General features: G+C 39.4%; 1 protein-coding gene across 2 annotated transcripts in view; it reads right to left on the bottom strand.

Annotated features, from left to right (window-relative positions):
- The window catches only part of DCP1A (decapping mRNA 1A), a 38,320-nt gene extending 21,963 nt beyond the window's left edge, over window positions 1–16,357 (bottom strand). The window contains exons 1-4 of one of the 2 annotated variants that reach the window (XR_008578763.1): window positions 15,776–16,003; window positions 14,700–14,740; window positions 12,767–12,894; window positions 3,583–3,649 (exon numbers count right to left, since the gene is read on the bottom strand). Coding sequence is in view for 1 of the 2 variants with exons in the window: in XM_054837679.1 (XP_054693654.1) it covers window positions 3,583–3,649; window positions 12,767–12,894; window positions 14,700–14,740; window positions 15,776–15,910 (371 nt within the window). In the remaining variant the exon portion in view is untranslated. Of the gene's footprint in view, window positions 1–3,582; window positions 3,650–12,766; window positions 12,895–14,699; window positions 14,741–15,775 lie in introns of both variants that reach the window. The other variant, XM_054837679.1, reaches the window with a different exon arrangement.
- Window positions 16,358–17,068: the final 711 nt, after the last annotated feature.

Here is a 17,068-nt window from a genome sequence, read left to right as displayed (position 1 = left end):
CATTGAAAATATACCTGGCACAGCCTCACAGAAGGGGAGGTGGGGAGCAGGGACAGAGAGACAGAGAATGTGAGAAGTGAAGCCTGTGATTACAAAGCCCACAAACATTAATTTACTTTTCTTTTGAAAGATAAGGCATCAAAATATAAATGGATGGCCTACAGTCTCGTTAACTCAGTCTGGCACAATAAGGTCAAGTCAAACAGCAAGAAAGAGAATGCAAGTCTCCTTGAAACCTTTTATGGTTATGTTTTTAAAGCTCTGAGGTACTATTAAAGTATCCTACCAGTGATACAAAAAACGCCACCTAAATGAACGGGTACCAATCCAAATTTCCACCCAAGACAAAGACAAAAACTGTGGAACAATATTAATACTCTTGGAAGACAACGTAAATTTTTATTTCAAAATATACTGAACTAAGCCTGGTGGAGCCTGCTACTGTGTGCTGAAATGCAGTTCTCCTTCTTTAAGACCCGATTTTATTTTCTTTGTTTGAAATGAAAAAGTGTATTTTAAGTTTTCTTAAATACATCTTTCATACCAGGATGAAGTAATTCCTGCAGTTTCAGCCTCCTTGTAGAGAAGGACACAAACATATCAGCATTTTTACTTTTCTTCTGTCTGCCTTCTACCCATTTTGGCAGAGAGAAAGCTTGATGTTTGTGGAAATGGATGTCAGCAAAATAGTATCAATCCACTTTTCATCAGGTTTGTAACAACAGCTGCAGAAGTGCAGCTTTTCCCTCTTACAGTAACGTGCATTTCATCTCATTTCCCCTAAGATGAATCTTTAGATACTCAGAAGCTATAATACACGTGGTACCAAATGAAGTGTGATTTTTCTAGGGTGCTTTTTCAACAAATAGAAGTAAATATACTTACCCTAAATACCTTTCTCAAAAATGGCTTCTGCAAATACTTTTGTTACCCCCAAACCAATATACAATTTTAAAGGAAAAAAGAACTAGAAGTATTCAGACATTCCATAATGTAATAATGAAGAAAGGCATTATGAAAAAAGCACTCAGATAATAAGAGACTTATTACTAGCAGTACTTAGGCTAGCAAAGATCACTTATACCGTTTTTTACCAAGGTAATGCCAGCAAAGACTAAAAATCATACTAAAGTGAGGTCCTAGCCAGCTCAGCAAAATATAACTATCTGTATTCTATCAATATCCAATGAATAAATCTCTTTTATGTCCACATTTGGTTTCTCTAGTTTCACTTGCATAAGTCTAAAGTGACAAAGTCAATGCGTGGCCCCCAAAGTCTGCTCGATGCATTAACTCTAATTTCAGTGTCAAAGATGCTTTTAATCCACAATAATTCTGACATCTACCAGAAAAAATTACAACATTTAAAAAAAATGCATTTCAGCTTTCTGACCTTCCAATATAATTTGTAATCTCAGAAGCTTTCTAGGGTGCTCAGATGCTACAAGAATGTGTATCTGCACCATAAACAGGGGCAAAGCAATAATGCCAACTTCAGCACTTCTGCCTCTGTGTGTTAGTAAAGCTGCAAAAGGAGATGACAATAAAGCTTAGATTATTCCCAGACTGACTTTAAATGAACCTACTGGGTTACAGTTATTTCCAGAATATTACAGAACCTAGCAAAAAGGGTAGACAAGCTTTATGGACTGCTGAGCTGTGGCTAGACTGGTCTGTTACCTGATAACACTTTTAAAGATCCCTGAAGTATCTGTAGTGCATGATTTGGGCTATAGTGACCTGACTAGTTTAATACCAAATAAGCTCAAGTTTTGCTATATGACACTTAGATCTGCAGCGTAGCTGAGCATGACAGAATAAGAACATGGTATTTTAAAGGGTTCAGTTCTCTCCCCCACTGCAAACATTAATCATGGTTTTAAATTAAAAGGGTGCATTGAAAAAAGAAAACTTTGCCCTTGTTTATAAAGCAGAGAGGCCACAGACATTTCATTTGTTTTGGTAGCAATTCCTGAGAGTCAGTTTCTCACAATTGTTTTCTATTAATCCTGATATTTGGACAAGCCAAATAACAGCAACAAGTCCAACAGGTTGAGGACAAAAAAAAAGTATGAAATGGGAACTGTATAGAATTATCAGGATGAGAGAATAGAAAAATAAGAATTTAGAAAGAGACCTTGATATCAAAGTCTGACATTTGTGTTGTCTTACATTGCTTCTGTGGGGAAAAACTAGAATAACCCAAAGCAAAAACCCCAGAACAAAAAATTAGAATTCAGCCTAAAATGCCTACACTACGACTAGTTTCCATATAATTAAGTTTTGCCAGTCGATGTCCTAACTTGCAAGATACGACATGCTGATTAAGGCGTGCGATAGAAAAGAAAGTTCTGGAAATTAGAATGTGATGGTGAAGAAAAGCAAAGCAGAGAACAAGGGATGAGAAGATACACTGTGCAGCACATCTGCATTTTGCAATTTTGCATTTTTGCTAGCGTAACTACCCTGTCACACACTTCAAGCTCCTTCCTTTTGTAAGAACATTGATGATTTGCATAAGTTAATTCTCATCCTTTTCTATTAGTAAAAAATCTTGCCTTAATCTGCAAGGCATCTCACCTGAAGGACCAGAAAGGTGCAAGAATACCTTTCAATCACGTTTTAAAGACTTTATGCCACGCTGCCAACTCAATCAGTTCCAGCCTTCTTTGACCTCTGTTGTTCACTCAAACTTCTGTACTCCACTCTGAAGCCCTCCTCTGCGGTGGCAGTGCAACCATCTACAGTACAGATACACTAACTACATTGCTACAGTGATAGCTTAAACTAAGAAAACCATGTTATTGCAAACACAGTCTTTTAAGGTTTCTTTAAATTGAGATCACTTCAGAAATTCTCCTGCTGCATGACATCTCTAGGGGCTGTGGGCACTACAAAATATGAGCAAGTGACATAGCAGCTTTATCTCCAAAGGGGGGGGAAAACCAGAAAAAAAAAATTATCAAACTTAAACCACAATCCAGAAGTTAGCAACAACAAGCTCCTATTATTTCAGAGTTTTGCTTATTCTCCTAACATGACTTTAATTCTGTAAGATTCTACCTACTTCTCCCACTATTCTCTAACCTTTTCACTTTAGTCAGGAAAAATAATTAAGCCTTTACAAAACCCCCAAAAAACCAGCCCACTACCAAACAAACCACAAAACCAACAAAAAAAAAAAAGAAACCATGGCCATGATTTACTTGATTATACTTTCTGCATCAGATGACCTTTTGCCAGCATCTCTATACAAAATAAAGTATAAAATAAGAAATACTGTTCATACTGGCTTTCTTTGGAGAATGCCAACTAATACTTCAACTGGTTTTTTATCACTTAACTGGAAACTTTAATGCTGTGGGGTTTTTTTTTTAAAAAAAAAAACCAAACAAAAACAAAACCAAAAACCCAACCAATCCACACCTACATCATTTTGATTACTAAAAAACCTGGTACCAGCAAGAACATTGTATTTTTCTGTTTAAGGAGAGTGAAAAAAAACCCAAACACGCTTAACAGGTTCCATTTTTTTCTGTATTGCATAAAAGAATTACAGAATAATAAGACCACAGTACTTACTTAGCCATGAGTTTTGCTATTCGATGACAGTCATTCTTGTCATAAAACCAGATACTGTAAATTGACACTTGAAAATAAGAAAAAAAATGCATGTGTAAGACAAAGGTTTTAAAAAATAGAAAGCAAATCAATAGGGGAAAAAAGCAAAAAAACCCCAGCAATCCATTAAATCTGCAATATACAAATTACCATTAATTCTCACTCAAATATTCTTTGTGTGACCAAGTACCATCTATAAAGTAATCAGAAATAGCACATGTGGAAACAAACACAATGTCAGTCAGATTAAATGCAAGAACTACAAAATGTTGATACTGTTTGTAAATAAAAGTGGCAGGAAAATGATATTTAACTACCAGATGCCTTCTCACTACAGTTGCAACCTTCTGTTTTGAATTACTGATTTTACCACTTAAACTAAAGAATAGGCTAAAAAATATCCATGTTTTTTTGAACACTCACTTAAGTTTTGAATTTTTTTTGTGGAGCTTCAAAAATTGCCAGTTTTAATTATAGTATGACAGTTCAGTCAGAGACACTCTGGAAGGTTCCCTCTCCAAATTCTTTTTTTAAGAGAAGTAACTGCATAGGAAGGAAGGAGTACCAAAGCTTCAATCATACTGTCACATTCATGGAGCAGCTTAAAACCATATTCATCTTGAACTCTGGTCTTTGAAGGTATCAAGGACAAAGCAATGAGGGCAAAAGGGTTCCAGCTCAGCAAGACACCAAGCCCCATTCTGACTTTCAGAATAAGTAAAATTCCACTGAGAGTTGGTAGTTAGACCCTGATCACTAAAGCTGAAAGATATTCCAGAGACAGAAACTCCATCAGTCGTGCCATGTACTATTTCTTCACCAGCGATCCCACTTCAAGAGGCCATTTTTACCCACACACACACTCATCTCCTCACTGTCCCCACAGTTGTGCCAACACAACAGAACAACAACCTGCAGAACTCTTTTCAGAATTTTATTAAATTCAATCCACAAAGCAGGTTATTTTAAATCTTGGGTCACCTATGAAGTTTGTCAATGGGTAGTGTGCAAGTACATCAAAGGCAATTGAACAATTTATGTATGTTGCCATTACAATATTTTCATTTCTGAAAAGATGCTTTTAGCCTTTTAAAACTCATCTTTATACTGCAGTTCATGCCAATGTTTTTATGAAGTTGAAATCGCTAACTGATTATAAAAATATAACTTAAAGTGAAGGAATGTTTAAAAAAACAAAAAGAATACACAGCCTTTTCCAGCCAGATGTAGATTTTTATTTCAAAGTAAAATCCTTCCCTCTCCTTCGTTACTTTTTCTTCCTTCCTCAAAACACTCAAAAATCTCAACCAAAGCAAACTCAAAATTATTTTGAGCCACAACAGAGAAGGCAATTATTTACTGAACTTTTTATAGACCTTCCAGTTATCCTAAGCTTACTGTGTTGGACCAAAGCCCTCAAAAAGTCATGTCCACACCTCAACTGTATTCATTTGGGTGTTTGTTTCTTTAGAAGTTACAGTTTAAGTAATAAACAACAAAGCTTTTCAAGTCTATGACTAACAAATCAATCCAGCACAATTTAAGGAACTTTCTTCTTACAAAAGACATAAGCCAATAAAAAAAAAGCATTTCATATACATAGCCAATGCTTATGAAATACGTACTAATATTTACAGTTTAATACAACTGGATCATCTACTGCACAGAAACCTGAAAATGTTTCCACTCTGAGCTACTACTTTAGTGATGTAGCGTATTTTAACGCTGAAGAAAAGCTCTTTCCCTTCCCTGACTCCATTATCAGACAAACTGCCAAGAGAAGAAAGCTTCTTCAAAAGCATACTTGCTGAAGAAATGAAGATAAGGAACCTATAATGACATCTTAATGGCACAAATGATAAGTCACACTCAATTCTGCCAGAAACAGGCCTACACAAGACCAGAAGTAGATCCAAATCTCAGTTTGGTGAACAGAGTATCAGGCTTTTTTCCACTTTGTACTACCGGCAAGCAATCATAGGGAGTCACTGCAAAACAGTATTGTAAAGATGTAAAGCAGATTATGAACAAGTAAGCTTGGGCATTAACATAGATATGGTCCAACAGGCTGGAATGTTTACCTTCCTCTTTTCAAAAGAGGACTCATTTGTACTATCAGTTCAGCTCCCTTCCCCCAGAAGTATGTCTGTGTGTCTCCCAACTGCATTACTGTATTTGATATATTTCTTACATGCATGCAACTCTAGCTATTAATGTCCTTTTATTAAAAACAGAGTTGGTGCTTACCAGTTCTTTTCAAATCCATGATCCTTTTACTACACCCAGCATAAACATTAGCTGAATATTTATATGTCTAATGGCATATCTTTTCTACAGTTCTTTTAAGAGTTTCACCCAATGGAAGCCACTAAATTTACTCAATTTTCTATCTAGTTTAACACTTTCCATCCAGCTTTTCTACACTGAATGCTGGGCAGCATCTTTAGTAATCAAGTAGAATCATCATCAGAAATATCTTTCAGCTGGATTCATACCACATTTTGACACACATGAAGTCATAAGTAACCCATATGACAGACAAATCAGATTCCATAAAGTAAAAGAAGTCATCAGTTATGCTCATCTACATTCTTCTCTGACATATTGTTGCTTTTATTAGAAACACCGACCCCAAAATATTTATCTAAACAGGTAACACTCAACTTCTCTCCAAATTTGACTGGATCAATCATTCAAACTTGATTGAAATCGCTATGGGAAAATGCAGAGATTTCGAGAAAATGAAAGCATTATGGAAGTCTTCCTGCTCAAGTCTAACAGCCGGATAACATCAAAAGGAGGGTCTGGGTCTCTTCTATGTTGTGCTCCCATTGCTTCGTGGGGCAGTCAGCCTACTGTTCCATCACTGCCCAGTCAGTAGATCTGAATGAAAAGTGGGGACAGCAGTGCCACAGTGAGACAGAGGCCTCGCTTTTTGGCAACATAAAATGAAGTTGTCTCCCAAAGCTGTGGTTTCACTTCAGTTTTCATTTTAAGCAGAAAGAAGCAGTGTCACCACCCTTATGTCCCCACAACTTTGCCATTAACTCATTCTACCCCAGTTCACTCTTGCCCTTTATGTCAGCTGGACACATTTTAATCCAGACCAGTTCTTTGATACTGTTTGCAGACCAGCCACACAAACATGCTGTCTAGCACAAGAGAGAGGGCAGAAACAGGAAGCTAGGGGCAGCACAGCAAGGCAAACCTGTTAAAATGTTGATGAAGCTGTAGGCTGAGAATGCTGTGCCAGAAGTGTACATGGGACTCATCAGCAGAGCCAGATTCAGATATTCCAGACACTATCACTCGCTTGTCTTAGGAATTTTAGCCATTTGTGCAGATATAGCTTCATCTCATTCAAAAAGATGACCTGTTTAAAAGTTACCCTAACTAGTTGGAAGAGCCAATAAAACTTTTCTGTCTTCTATTCTACAGTTCCAGTTTAGATGTTGCTATACAATGAAGCAGAACAACTGGAAGTGGAGGACAGTAACCTTTCAAACTCTCTCTGGAAAGAAAGGACTCATATTCTGAAACATGTGCTATAGGGTAATCATGGAAATCAACTTAACCTGATCTCACTCCCATAAAGAAAAGCTCATATATGCATCTTTTGCATATGGTAGATGCATCATTTTACACTTCAAATAGAGTTTAAGCCATAAAGCAATAAGCTCATAAAGCAATCTCTCTCAAAGCTCGTATTTCTTCCCGTAGCAAGGTTGGCTGAAATGCCCCCTTTCCTCAGTCGCTCTGCTCTAATATCTTCTTCACTGGGATTCCTCATTCACTATTCATGTTTTCCTCAATTTAAATATCAGCCTGCCACATAGATTTATAAATCATTAGAATTAATTAAAAAAACCCAAGTCCCTCCCTTTCTTATTGTTTTGAATATCAAAGGCCATTTCACAAATACAATTCACAAGCAGTTGCACTGGAGTAATTCAGTAGGTGGCAAACAGCATCCAAGATCAGGAACACTTAAACCACCATCTGACAAAGTATAGTGTGGAATAAGAGGGATTGTTACTTTTTAACACTGAACCAGAGTGGAAAACCCCTTCCAGTTAGAGTGCCATCTTTCAGGTCAAACAAAATATTTTTAGAACTTCTTAACAGCTTTCAATGGTTCCTCCCCTCCCCCTGGCTTGCATTACTGCTTCTGCTATATAGGTATCAAGAACAGGCTCCTTTCTTATCTCAGACTAAACCACTGAGTTAATGCGATTGCTGGAGAGCCATTCAGCTTCGGCAATCACAGAGATATGTTATACTTAATGCATTGCCAGCCAGGAACAAAGGTGATAATGAGACTTTCCTTACCAGTGAAGATGCCCTGTTTTGAAACCAGGCAGGAGATATTCCAAAGAATTTTAAAAGCCATTCGAAACAGTGCAACTCATTTTGCTTTTGCTGTTCTAAATACAAGTTTGTTTGATTAATGATAATATAACAAGCCTGGAAGACAGCACTTTGTAACTGAGTTTTCCACTTAAATATATAAACCTCTACAAAATCCATTATTTTCGCTTTACTAACTCTTACCCTTGGACAGGAATAAGAAGCAAGAAAAAACCAAACCAAGAACCTAACACGAAAAATCTACACCAAACAAGGACCATTTATTTTAATACCCAAGTTTTATGCTTAGCATCTGTCTTTTCAGCACTATGGAAATCAATCTGCCTGACCTCCCAAGTGAACTAGCTTGGATTAAAAAGCCTTTTAATCAAGACCAACACCATCGATACAGAGGGAAAGTTATAAATGAGAAAGACTTAGAAGAATACTTCTTGAAGACTTTAAGAGGTAAGTTGGCCATTGTTTAAAACTTTGACTAATTTTCCTCTATTATTAAGCAAACTATCAACTGTAAACTCCAAATTCTCACGTTACAGATTGAAACAAACTACTGAACTTTCAGATTGGACTATGATTACTGTTACTGGCAGAACTGTATGCATTTACTTTTTAAACAGAATTTGACATACTTTTCACAAAACACAGATAAGAGGAAACAGGTTTAGGTTCATGAAAAAAAAAAGTCAATGGGATTCAGTGCTTCATGAACAAATACTCTGAATGCTCTAAAGAATGTGCATGCGTCCAGAGGGAAAGTTAGACAAGGATCAAATGTACCTGGCAACACATATACCAGATTAAGCAATAATAAATAGCACATTAAGTATGAAGTATAATCCAAAAACCTCTACCTTTTAAGAGGAATTCTAAATTAAAAATATTTTACATTACTGAAATGAGAAGAAATTGTTTGACTTAATTTCTTGGTTTGTTCACATTTGGAGATACTTGCTTTCTTTAATTCTCTCTGACAATGAGAAGCAGAATACCTTTTTTTCTATTTACCACTGTAACTGGTATAATATCTCACAGCTTCTTAGTCACACCTTGTCATTTTTGCTTTAGGATCTGATGCCTCACGAATAAATGGTGTAAGTTTTTGGGCAGCATTAAATACAGCTAGCTTTTAAAGTAGACATAGCCTTTCTCAAAATGCTGAGTTTAAGTATTCTTTTGGGGCTTGAACCATATTACATAGCCAGAATGATATTGAGGGGAAAAAAAAAAAAAGTCTGGAGTTGGGAAAGATTTCCCCAATGGTGGCTAAAATATTAAAAAGGTATTACCTGTTTTACAAAAAAAAAAAAGCCTCTACATGTCGTACATTTGGGTCAATTTGTTATTCACTATTCTAGTTAGATGTCTTCCGTTTCACTCAGTGAACGCAACAAAAGGTAGATATAAGAAAGGTACTGTATCACTTGGTCTATTCTTCTTCCAGAATATCCATGACTCCTTCATACCCTACCCTGCAAAAAAGTGGGAACCCCCCTACAACAACTATGAAATATAGGTCAGGCCTCCTTTCCCACAAGAATAGAATGGCAATTACCTAGTCTTGTTCTAAGAGGATGAAAAAGCCTTTGTGCAATTGGCTAGAGTCTCATGTATACGGCTCAACAAAAGTAAGTTCTAGTATACAGCAAACTAAAAGTTCCATTGTATATTAAAAATAAGTATTTGAACAAATCAAACTATAAAAGAATGGTAAAACCCATCAAAAATATTATTATCTAGATCGATAGGCAAATCATTCTTATAGCCTTCAGCCCAGCAAAAATAATGTTCATATACTGCTCACAAAGTTCCTCACGTAAGTTGGTAGCAGCTCTGCACAGACTGGAGCATGTCACTTGATACACTCAGAACAGCTCTCATGCCATTTAAGTCAGAAATGCCAGAGGTCTGATCTGGTATACATAACAGACTTTGCCTTTATTATCTTAAGTCAAAGACAGAATCCCAGAACAAAGTCAAAAAGTGAAGTTTATAAAACAGTAGTATCACATTCAGTTATAAAGACTGTTGACATGTTACCTTCCCTGAATATGTGGTGGCATAATTTTGCTTTGATCACCTTCTACTATTTCTACCGTGCCCTGGGGAAGTGTAAACCACGATTTATCATTGATCGTGTTACAACCTAAATGTACAGGCACAAAATATGTTTGTCTCTGCCAAACAGCAGTATTAATAAACACGATTTTAATTTTTTTATCAGGTAGTCTGAACCATTCCCCATCTGTAAGTTAAGGAAACAGAAACATCAGTTCAATCATTCAGCAGTCTTAACAGGACAACTTACTCTTACGAGTTTCTAATGTTCACAGTAGATTTCCGCAAGGAGGACACAAATAGAAAACCCCAAACCACTCTACAAGAAAGAGGCTGCCAACGCTTTGTATAAGAGAGAGTTTTTCCTTGCACAACCTAACAGTCCATCCTCTTTCAGTCATTAAAGGATCTCAGAAGAACTTCACATTAAGCCATTAGAGATACACCACATTAAGCCTTTAGAGATAAACATTACATTAACCATTGGCTTAAAACTCCTATTTGAATTAGTCCCAAAAATGCAAAGGTTTTTCATGCCAGCAGGCAGCTGAGCAGAAGAGGACGCCCTTCTGCATGAAAAAAAACTTGGACAAGAACCCCCTAATCTACCCATAAAAATTAAACACATACACGTTGAAACATGTAAATCCAAATCAATCCAGAAGGATCTTTTGGGTGTTTGTTTGGGGGGGTTTTTTGCCTTTTTTTTTTTTTAATTAGAGTTTCACAAATACTATGCACATAGAGGCAAATAGATTTAACACTTAACATTTCAATCACGTAATCTGAGGGTTTAACTAATTCCAGGGACAGAGGTCAGGAAATATGGGAAACTGCATATAAGGAAGAAAATCCAAATTGCAACAACTAAATGCAAAGTGTAAGGGAGTTAGCAGTGCTGAAATTACTGTTTTCTGTGCTTTTAAGCTTGTATTTGAACAAAGTGAATGCTAGCAGAGCACACAAAAACTGATCTGTTGCTTATTTGTGGCATTCTGGGAAATAACTAATGACATACTAACTACATTGAACATTTTCAATTTGCAGTCAGTGTAGACCATTTCTGGACATGCTACCACCCTCCTCCAGGAGGCAGGACAGAGTTACAAAATAAAGGAGAGTTTCTGACCAAAGTCTTTTAAAATGACAATGGGAAAGTTAAGGGGAAAAAAAAACCCCTCCTTGATTACTTCAGAATGCAATTATTTCCCACACCCAGTCTATAATATTTTCCTTGCTCACCTTTATATAAATTCCTTCCTTATACTTTTTTATGTCACCTCTATCCTAACTACCATGAGTCTCCCACAGATCTTACACAACAGTGTCCCATAGGAAAAGGAGAGCTTTTATCAATGAGACAGACATATAATTAGCTTTAGCTGTTTCTAATGAGCTCACATACAGCCTGCCTTCTCTGATTGCTTCCTTTAAGTGATCCTCTAGTCACTCCCACTAGCATTCACTGGTAATTTCACAGCAGCTCCTGCTTCCTGATACCATCAGCAGTTCCAACAAACAAATCAACTTCCTGCTTCCCTTATGTCACCAATTTCACAACGGCAATTCTTTCCTCTACTGCCACCTCACTGGCCATCCTACCCCTACCATCATCTACTGCTCCTCTTCCTTCCAAACCAAGCAATGTGCTTAAACATCCAACTCAAGGCAGATTTTTTTTGCTTCCCAATTTCTTGTCATTTACTTCCCTAATCTCCTAGACTTCTCAACTTACTGACAAGTTTTGACTTTTTCCTCTCTATGACACTTACAGGAGGATTGCTAACACTATTAAACAGGAGATCACCTACCTTAAGCTGTTCTTTGTCACCATAATGGAATCTATCCTACTTCCCACAGATCCTAGAGGCTTTCCAAGGAGGAAACAGGAAGGGATTAACATTTCACTGTTCTTTGAGGTACAGTGAAGCACAGCCAAAGCAGTGTTCCTAACTGTAATTCAAGGGGACATTCAGAGAGGAAGAAGACGTGATGTTGAGGAAGTACTGTATCCAGACAGCATACAGGTTCGTCAAGTAACTCAGTAAGGTGAATCTCTCACTAGACAGCAGCAAACTAGTTTCAAAACTTCGCCTAGAAAAGAGTACGTGAAATCGTACCTTTGTATCAGGAGGACCCTCTGCTCTGTGGGATGCCTTTTATTTATCTACTTAAGTAATGTGAATTTCATATACATCTATACTCTCTCCCCCTCTCTTTAAAGGCTACATAATTTATATTTTGAGCTCTTTGGAGTAACAGGATTTTTAGCCCGTACCTAATTAGAACACAGTACGCAGGGACTCTCAAGCTCAAGCAATGACCCAAAACACTACTAGAATTCAAAAAGCAGCAAGAAGATACTGACTACTATATTACCACTCATCTGTATAATGACTGTCCCAACACCCAGACTTGCTGGAGTCCAGACTCGCTGGAGTCCAGACTCCAGGAAATTTAGTATAGACATCTGTCTCCGGAGTCCAAAACCTACTGTGGAGAAAGAAACCTGACCAATTTTCTCAACTTCTTCAAGCAGGTACTGATTAATACCACAGCTATATAAGGAAAACTAGCACTGTAGACAGAAAATGTCATCAGACGTTTCATTGGTACCTGCCCCATTACATTATACTTGAAACAGACATCACAGTAATTGGAAGCAGTCTAGGTTATAGAACAGAACATGAAGTTTATATGGATTAAAGGAAGTTATACTCACAGCTAGCATTTCTGTAGAGAAGAAAAGGTTCGTGGAGCTGAAACTCCAAATCTTTATTTACTGGTTCAACCAGGTTGTGCATGTTCAGTCGATTCACTATTGTAAAACCATGATAAGGAGAAGCTGACCTATTGTTTCAATTAAAATAAAGACAAGGGTTAATACCTTGACCAACATATACAATTTTCTGAAACAGAGTTATGAATTAATCTTCAAATCTCTACTGCTTTATTAGCTGAAGCTTTAGCAGTTCTGAAGCTCTAATAGTCATTCTTCTATGCTATTTCTTGGCATGTCAACTAATTTCAATTTGAAACTACACTTACCTCAAAGCAGGATTAGTATTAACATTACCGTTCTACACTGCTAAACTGCTGAATCAAAGATAAGTCTCAAAAAAATCTATTAAAAAAACTAGGGCAGATCCAGGATTAAAATGCAAGTGTATTCAATACTTCATATAAGATAATTTTGAGGCAATTTAGATTTTTTTTTATTAGAGGAGAAAAAACAAAACCACTTACACAGCAACATTTACCTTACTGTAAATAGGTGCAACAATAAAAAAGCTATTAGCTTAAATAACATGAAATACACTTAGAGGGGAACTAGAAGCAGTAACTTCTTCCTAAAGGAAGACTCTTAAAATACTTAACCCAGTGTCCTCAAAGTAGATATTAAATTATTCAGAATTGTATTGCTTAGTGAAACAATTTTTATTATCCAGATTTTTGCTAGACACCAGGTGGAAAAAGAAAACATTGAGCGAGCAAGCAAGCACTGGAAGTTCAAGACAGTTTTAGATCTGTTTTCTCTTGCTGCATGAACATCATGTCAGCAACTCAGCTGTGTCTGCAAGCAGTCATATAATCAACACAGCAGCATGATGAAGGCAGGGTAAAGTCAGATATAATTAGCTAGTAAATATTAAGATTCCTATAACAACGTGGCCACCTCACCAAGCGATCAACAACAAAATCTGTCAAGAGCTTCTAAGGAAGAGGTAAACAATCCTTACCATCATGAGTTAGTCTTCTAATGCGCCTAACAGAACTTGTTTGAAATAATCAGCTAATCACAAGGAAACTTTTTGCTTAGTTTTTTGGTTTTTAGTTTGCTTGGCTTTCTTACACTAAGTATTTCCAGGCTTGGAGCTAAAGTGAAGTAGACAGGAACCAGTTACTAATATCCCTTTCACAGTGCCAGGATAAAATATTGTAATGACCTTGTCTACGATAGCCTGTTTCAGGATGGGTTAAGTCTGCAGTATTTATATTTCTTACATTCAACAGAGTGTTATTTCATTGTCAAATTTTTGATTTGCCTGTAATGTAAAACTTAAATCCATGATTGGCTTTATGCGCTGGCTCTCCCCCCAGCCCCTTCCCCCATCCCATATGACTGGAAATTTCTTTCATGGATTTGATGAAGAAATCAAGTAGCCCCCAAAACTATACACTAGCACGTCTCCAGCTCTTAGGCAAATTTGTCCATTTACAAAGCTGCCATGAAATGGCAGAAATAAAGTTAGGGCAGATTATTTAATTTGTAATCTGTATTGTTTTCATAATTAACTTTATGGGTTTTAGGAGACAAAGGAAGACTCAGCATTTAAACTCAATACATTAACAAATGCTATTGAATTAACAAAATAAGCTTGATAAATTAGGTTTCTGTGTGGATACATATGCAGCCTTCATCAAGTTTTATGATTTTTCAGCTGTACTTTTAGGTGCTTTTGACAGAGTTATTCACCCATGTGCAGAGTTTATTCTTTTCAAATGAGTATACAGACATTAACAGCTGGACAAATAAGTAATTATGAGTTTACTGCATGCAGTAAATCCAGAATGAAAGCTACACATGAAGCCAACTGAGATTTGTTTCCTTAAGGAAGGAAAAATAAAAAAAACCAACAAAAAGAACCCCTTACCTTTTGTACACAAATAAGGTCCCTTCTATGTCAGTTTTCTCCTACAAAAGACAACAATCACCTTCAAGGGATATGCTTGTTCACATAGTTATGTAGCTTTTGTATAGCATTTTAATTACAAGGATTTACAATATCCTTATATTTCCATCAGGTTTGACATCACAGGATTAGAAATATGACCTCCTATTTTCAAAAACAACCTATTTCTTCTTAGTAAGATTAGATAATTAAATCCATTTCCAAAAGATTTTGTATATGCTATCAATCTGACAATGCAATATACAGTATTCTACAGCTTTCCGATGCTGATCCTGACTGGTCAGAGCTGAACACCTTCCTCACAACTCCTTATTTTAAGGATGGACTACAGTTCATTAGTCTGCAAATATTGGATACGTTGTTTTGCACAACTGTTACTTAAACAATGGCAATGACCGCACAGCCAACAACAAAACAATATACCTACAGACCACAGCTCTGTTTCAGACTTCAGTTTTCAAAGCAGCCTTTACCATGTGCTTGTGACCCGCAAGCACAGAAAGTTGCATGCAGCTCTAGTGCTGCATACAACTACGCGAAGTTCCACGTTTCCTTTTTTAGGGTTTTGTGATAAAACTGGCGGTCAAGCAAAAAATGCATTTTAATGCAGTGACGAATACTAACATTTCCCAAATCCCACTCCTCTGTTCAACACGCATGGGCCACAACAACAAATTTCAATTAAGAAAAAAGTCAACCCAGCAACGCCCACCAAGAGCAAAACAAACCTCGAGCCCCACAGCTGCCTCGGGCTCAGCCACCCCGAGTGGGTGACCGACACCGTGCGCCCCCACGCGAGCACAGCCCCTCCGCCCCCCACGGGGTCGGCACCTCTCCGGGAGGAAGGCATTCAAACGCCAAAATTCCCCTTGGGCGAGAGCTGCCCCCGCCGAGGTCCCGAGTGGAAACACTGGGCCAGGCGGCTGCTGGGGCAAGGGCGACCGGAGCCGCGAACGCCCTGCCTGGGGCCGCGCCGCCGCCGCCGCCGCCCCCCGGCCCGGGCGTGGGGAAGGCAAGGTCCGCTCCTCCGGACTTACCCACTCGTTGGCCTTCGGGCTGAAGCTGTAGAGCGCTACCTGGCCGGTCACGTCGGCGATGCTGGTGATGTACGGGTCGTGCTGCTTCAGGGCCGCCAGACTGATCTCCTGCCCCGCTCTGCTCACCGACTCCATCTTGGATCCCGGCAGCCACTCGCGGGGGAGGGCAAGAAGCAGTCGCGCGGTGTCACCGGCGCACCCGTCCCCGCCGCCGGCCGGAACGCCAAGCCCCGCACCTGCAGTTCCGGTCGGCGGTGAGGCCTCCCCTCCCCGCCCTCCAGGCCTGCGCTGCGGCAGCCCGGAGCAGCGAGGCCCTTCCCGCCCCCTCGGGAGCCGGAGCCCCCCTCCCCGGGCCTCACCTCGCGTCTCCCGTGCCGGAGGCCGCCCTGTGGCGGAGGCCGCCAGGGCCTTGCCGGGCCGTGGAGCGTTGGCTGTGCCCCACAGCCGTGAGTTTGGGCACGGGTCGTGCCGGAGGCAGCCCCAGCCGCTGCCGACACGCGTGGCCCAGGGCTGAGGGCTGGCGTTCACGCAGCGCTGCAGAGGGGTCAGTGGCCTCGTGGCACGGGGCCGTGGGCCACAGGGCAGTGGCTGGGCGGAAAACCAGGTTCATGGGGTTCAACCCGGCGCGTGGCAGCCGGGCGGTGGGGTGGCCCCCGGTGCTGCCGGGCACCGTGCGCCACGGAGGCTGTGACTCCACCAGCTGCAAGGTTTGGCCGTGCTCCTCCATCGGAGCTGGCACAGCTGGGCGACGGCCTCCACGCTCCCGTGCTGCCCAGTGTCCAAAGAGACTGACCGCTGCCATACCCTGCCGAGCAGAGAGCTGTGCTCCCTCCCTGCCACCTTCCCTCCGTTTCAGCTGGCTGTACCTCCATCCAGGATGTTTCTGTCAGACATGTCACTCTGGTTCAGCTCACTCATGCTGTGAGAAAAGGACTTGTAGTCCTTTGTTGAAGAAGGGATCCTCTCAGCCACTCTACCCAGCACCGCTCCCTGTACTTACTCCCTGAGCACGTTGTATGAGATTTTCAGTTGACTTCTGAGTTGCCTCTCCACATCTGGACATGTCATGAAGAGAAATAGCTTCTTTGTTTCAATCGAACAGATTAAGCTAAAAATCTGTGTACTGTTTACACTGTAAAAGGTTGTTATTGTTATCATGTATTTACTGACATCAGTAATATAAAGGCTTCTGAGTTTATTGCAGGCTGGCATATGAAGTGTGATGAGCTGAGTCACAGGCTGGAGGAATTATCTTCCAGTACTTTGGAGGTGATGCTGTTTGGTCATGTGTTC

This window comes from Grus americana, chromosome 11, assembly GCF_028858705.1.
Source record: "Grus americana isolate bGruAme1 chromosome 11, bGruAme1.mat, whole genome shotgun sequence".
In the NCBI taxonomy this organism is placed as follows: Eukaryota; Metazoa; Chordata; class Aves; order Gruiformes; family Gruidae; genus Grus; species Grus americana.
The sequence above is the reverse complement of the archived record's forward strand: the minus strand, read 5'-3'. Positions and strand labels throughout refer to the sequence as shown.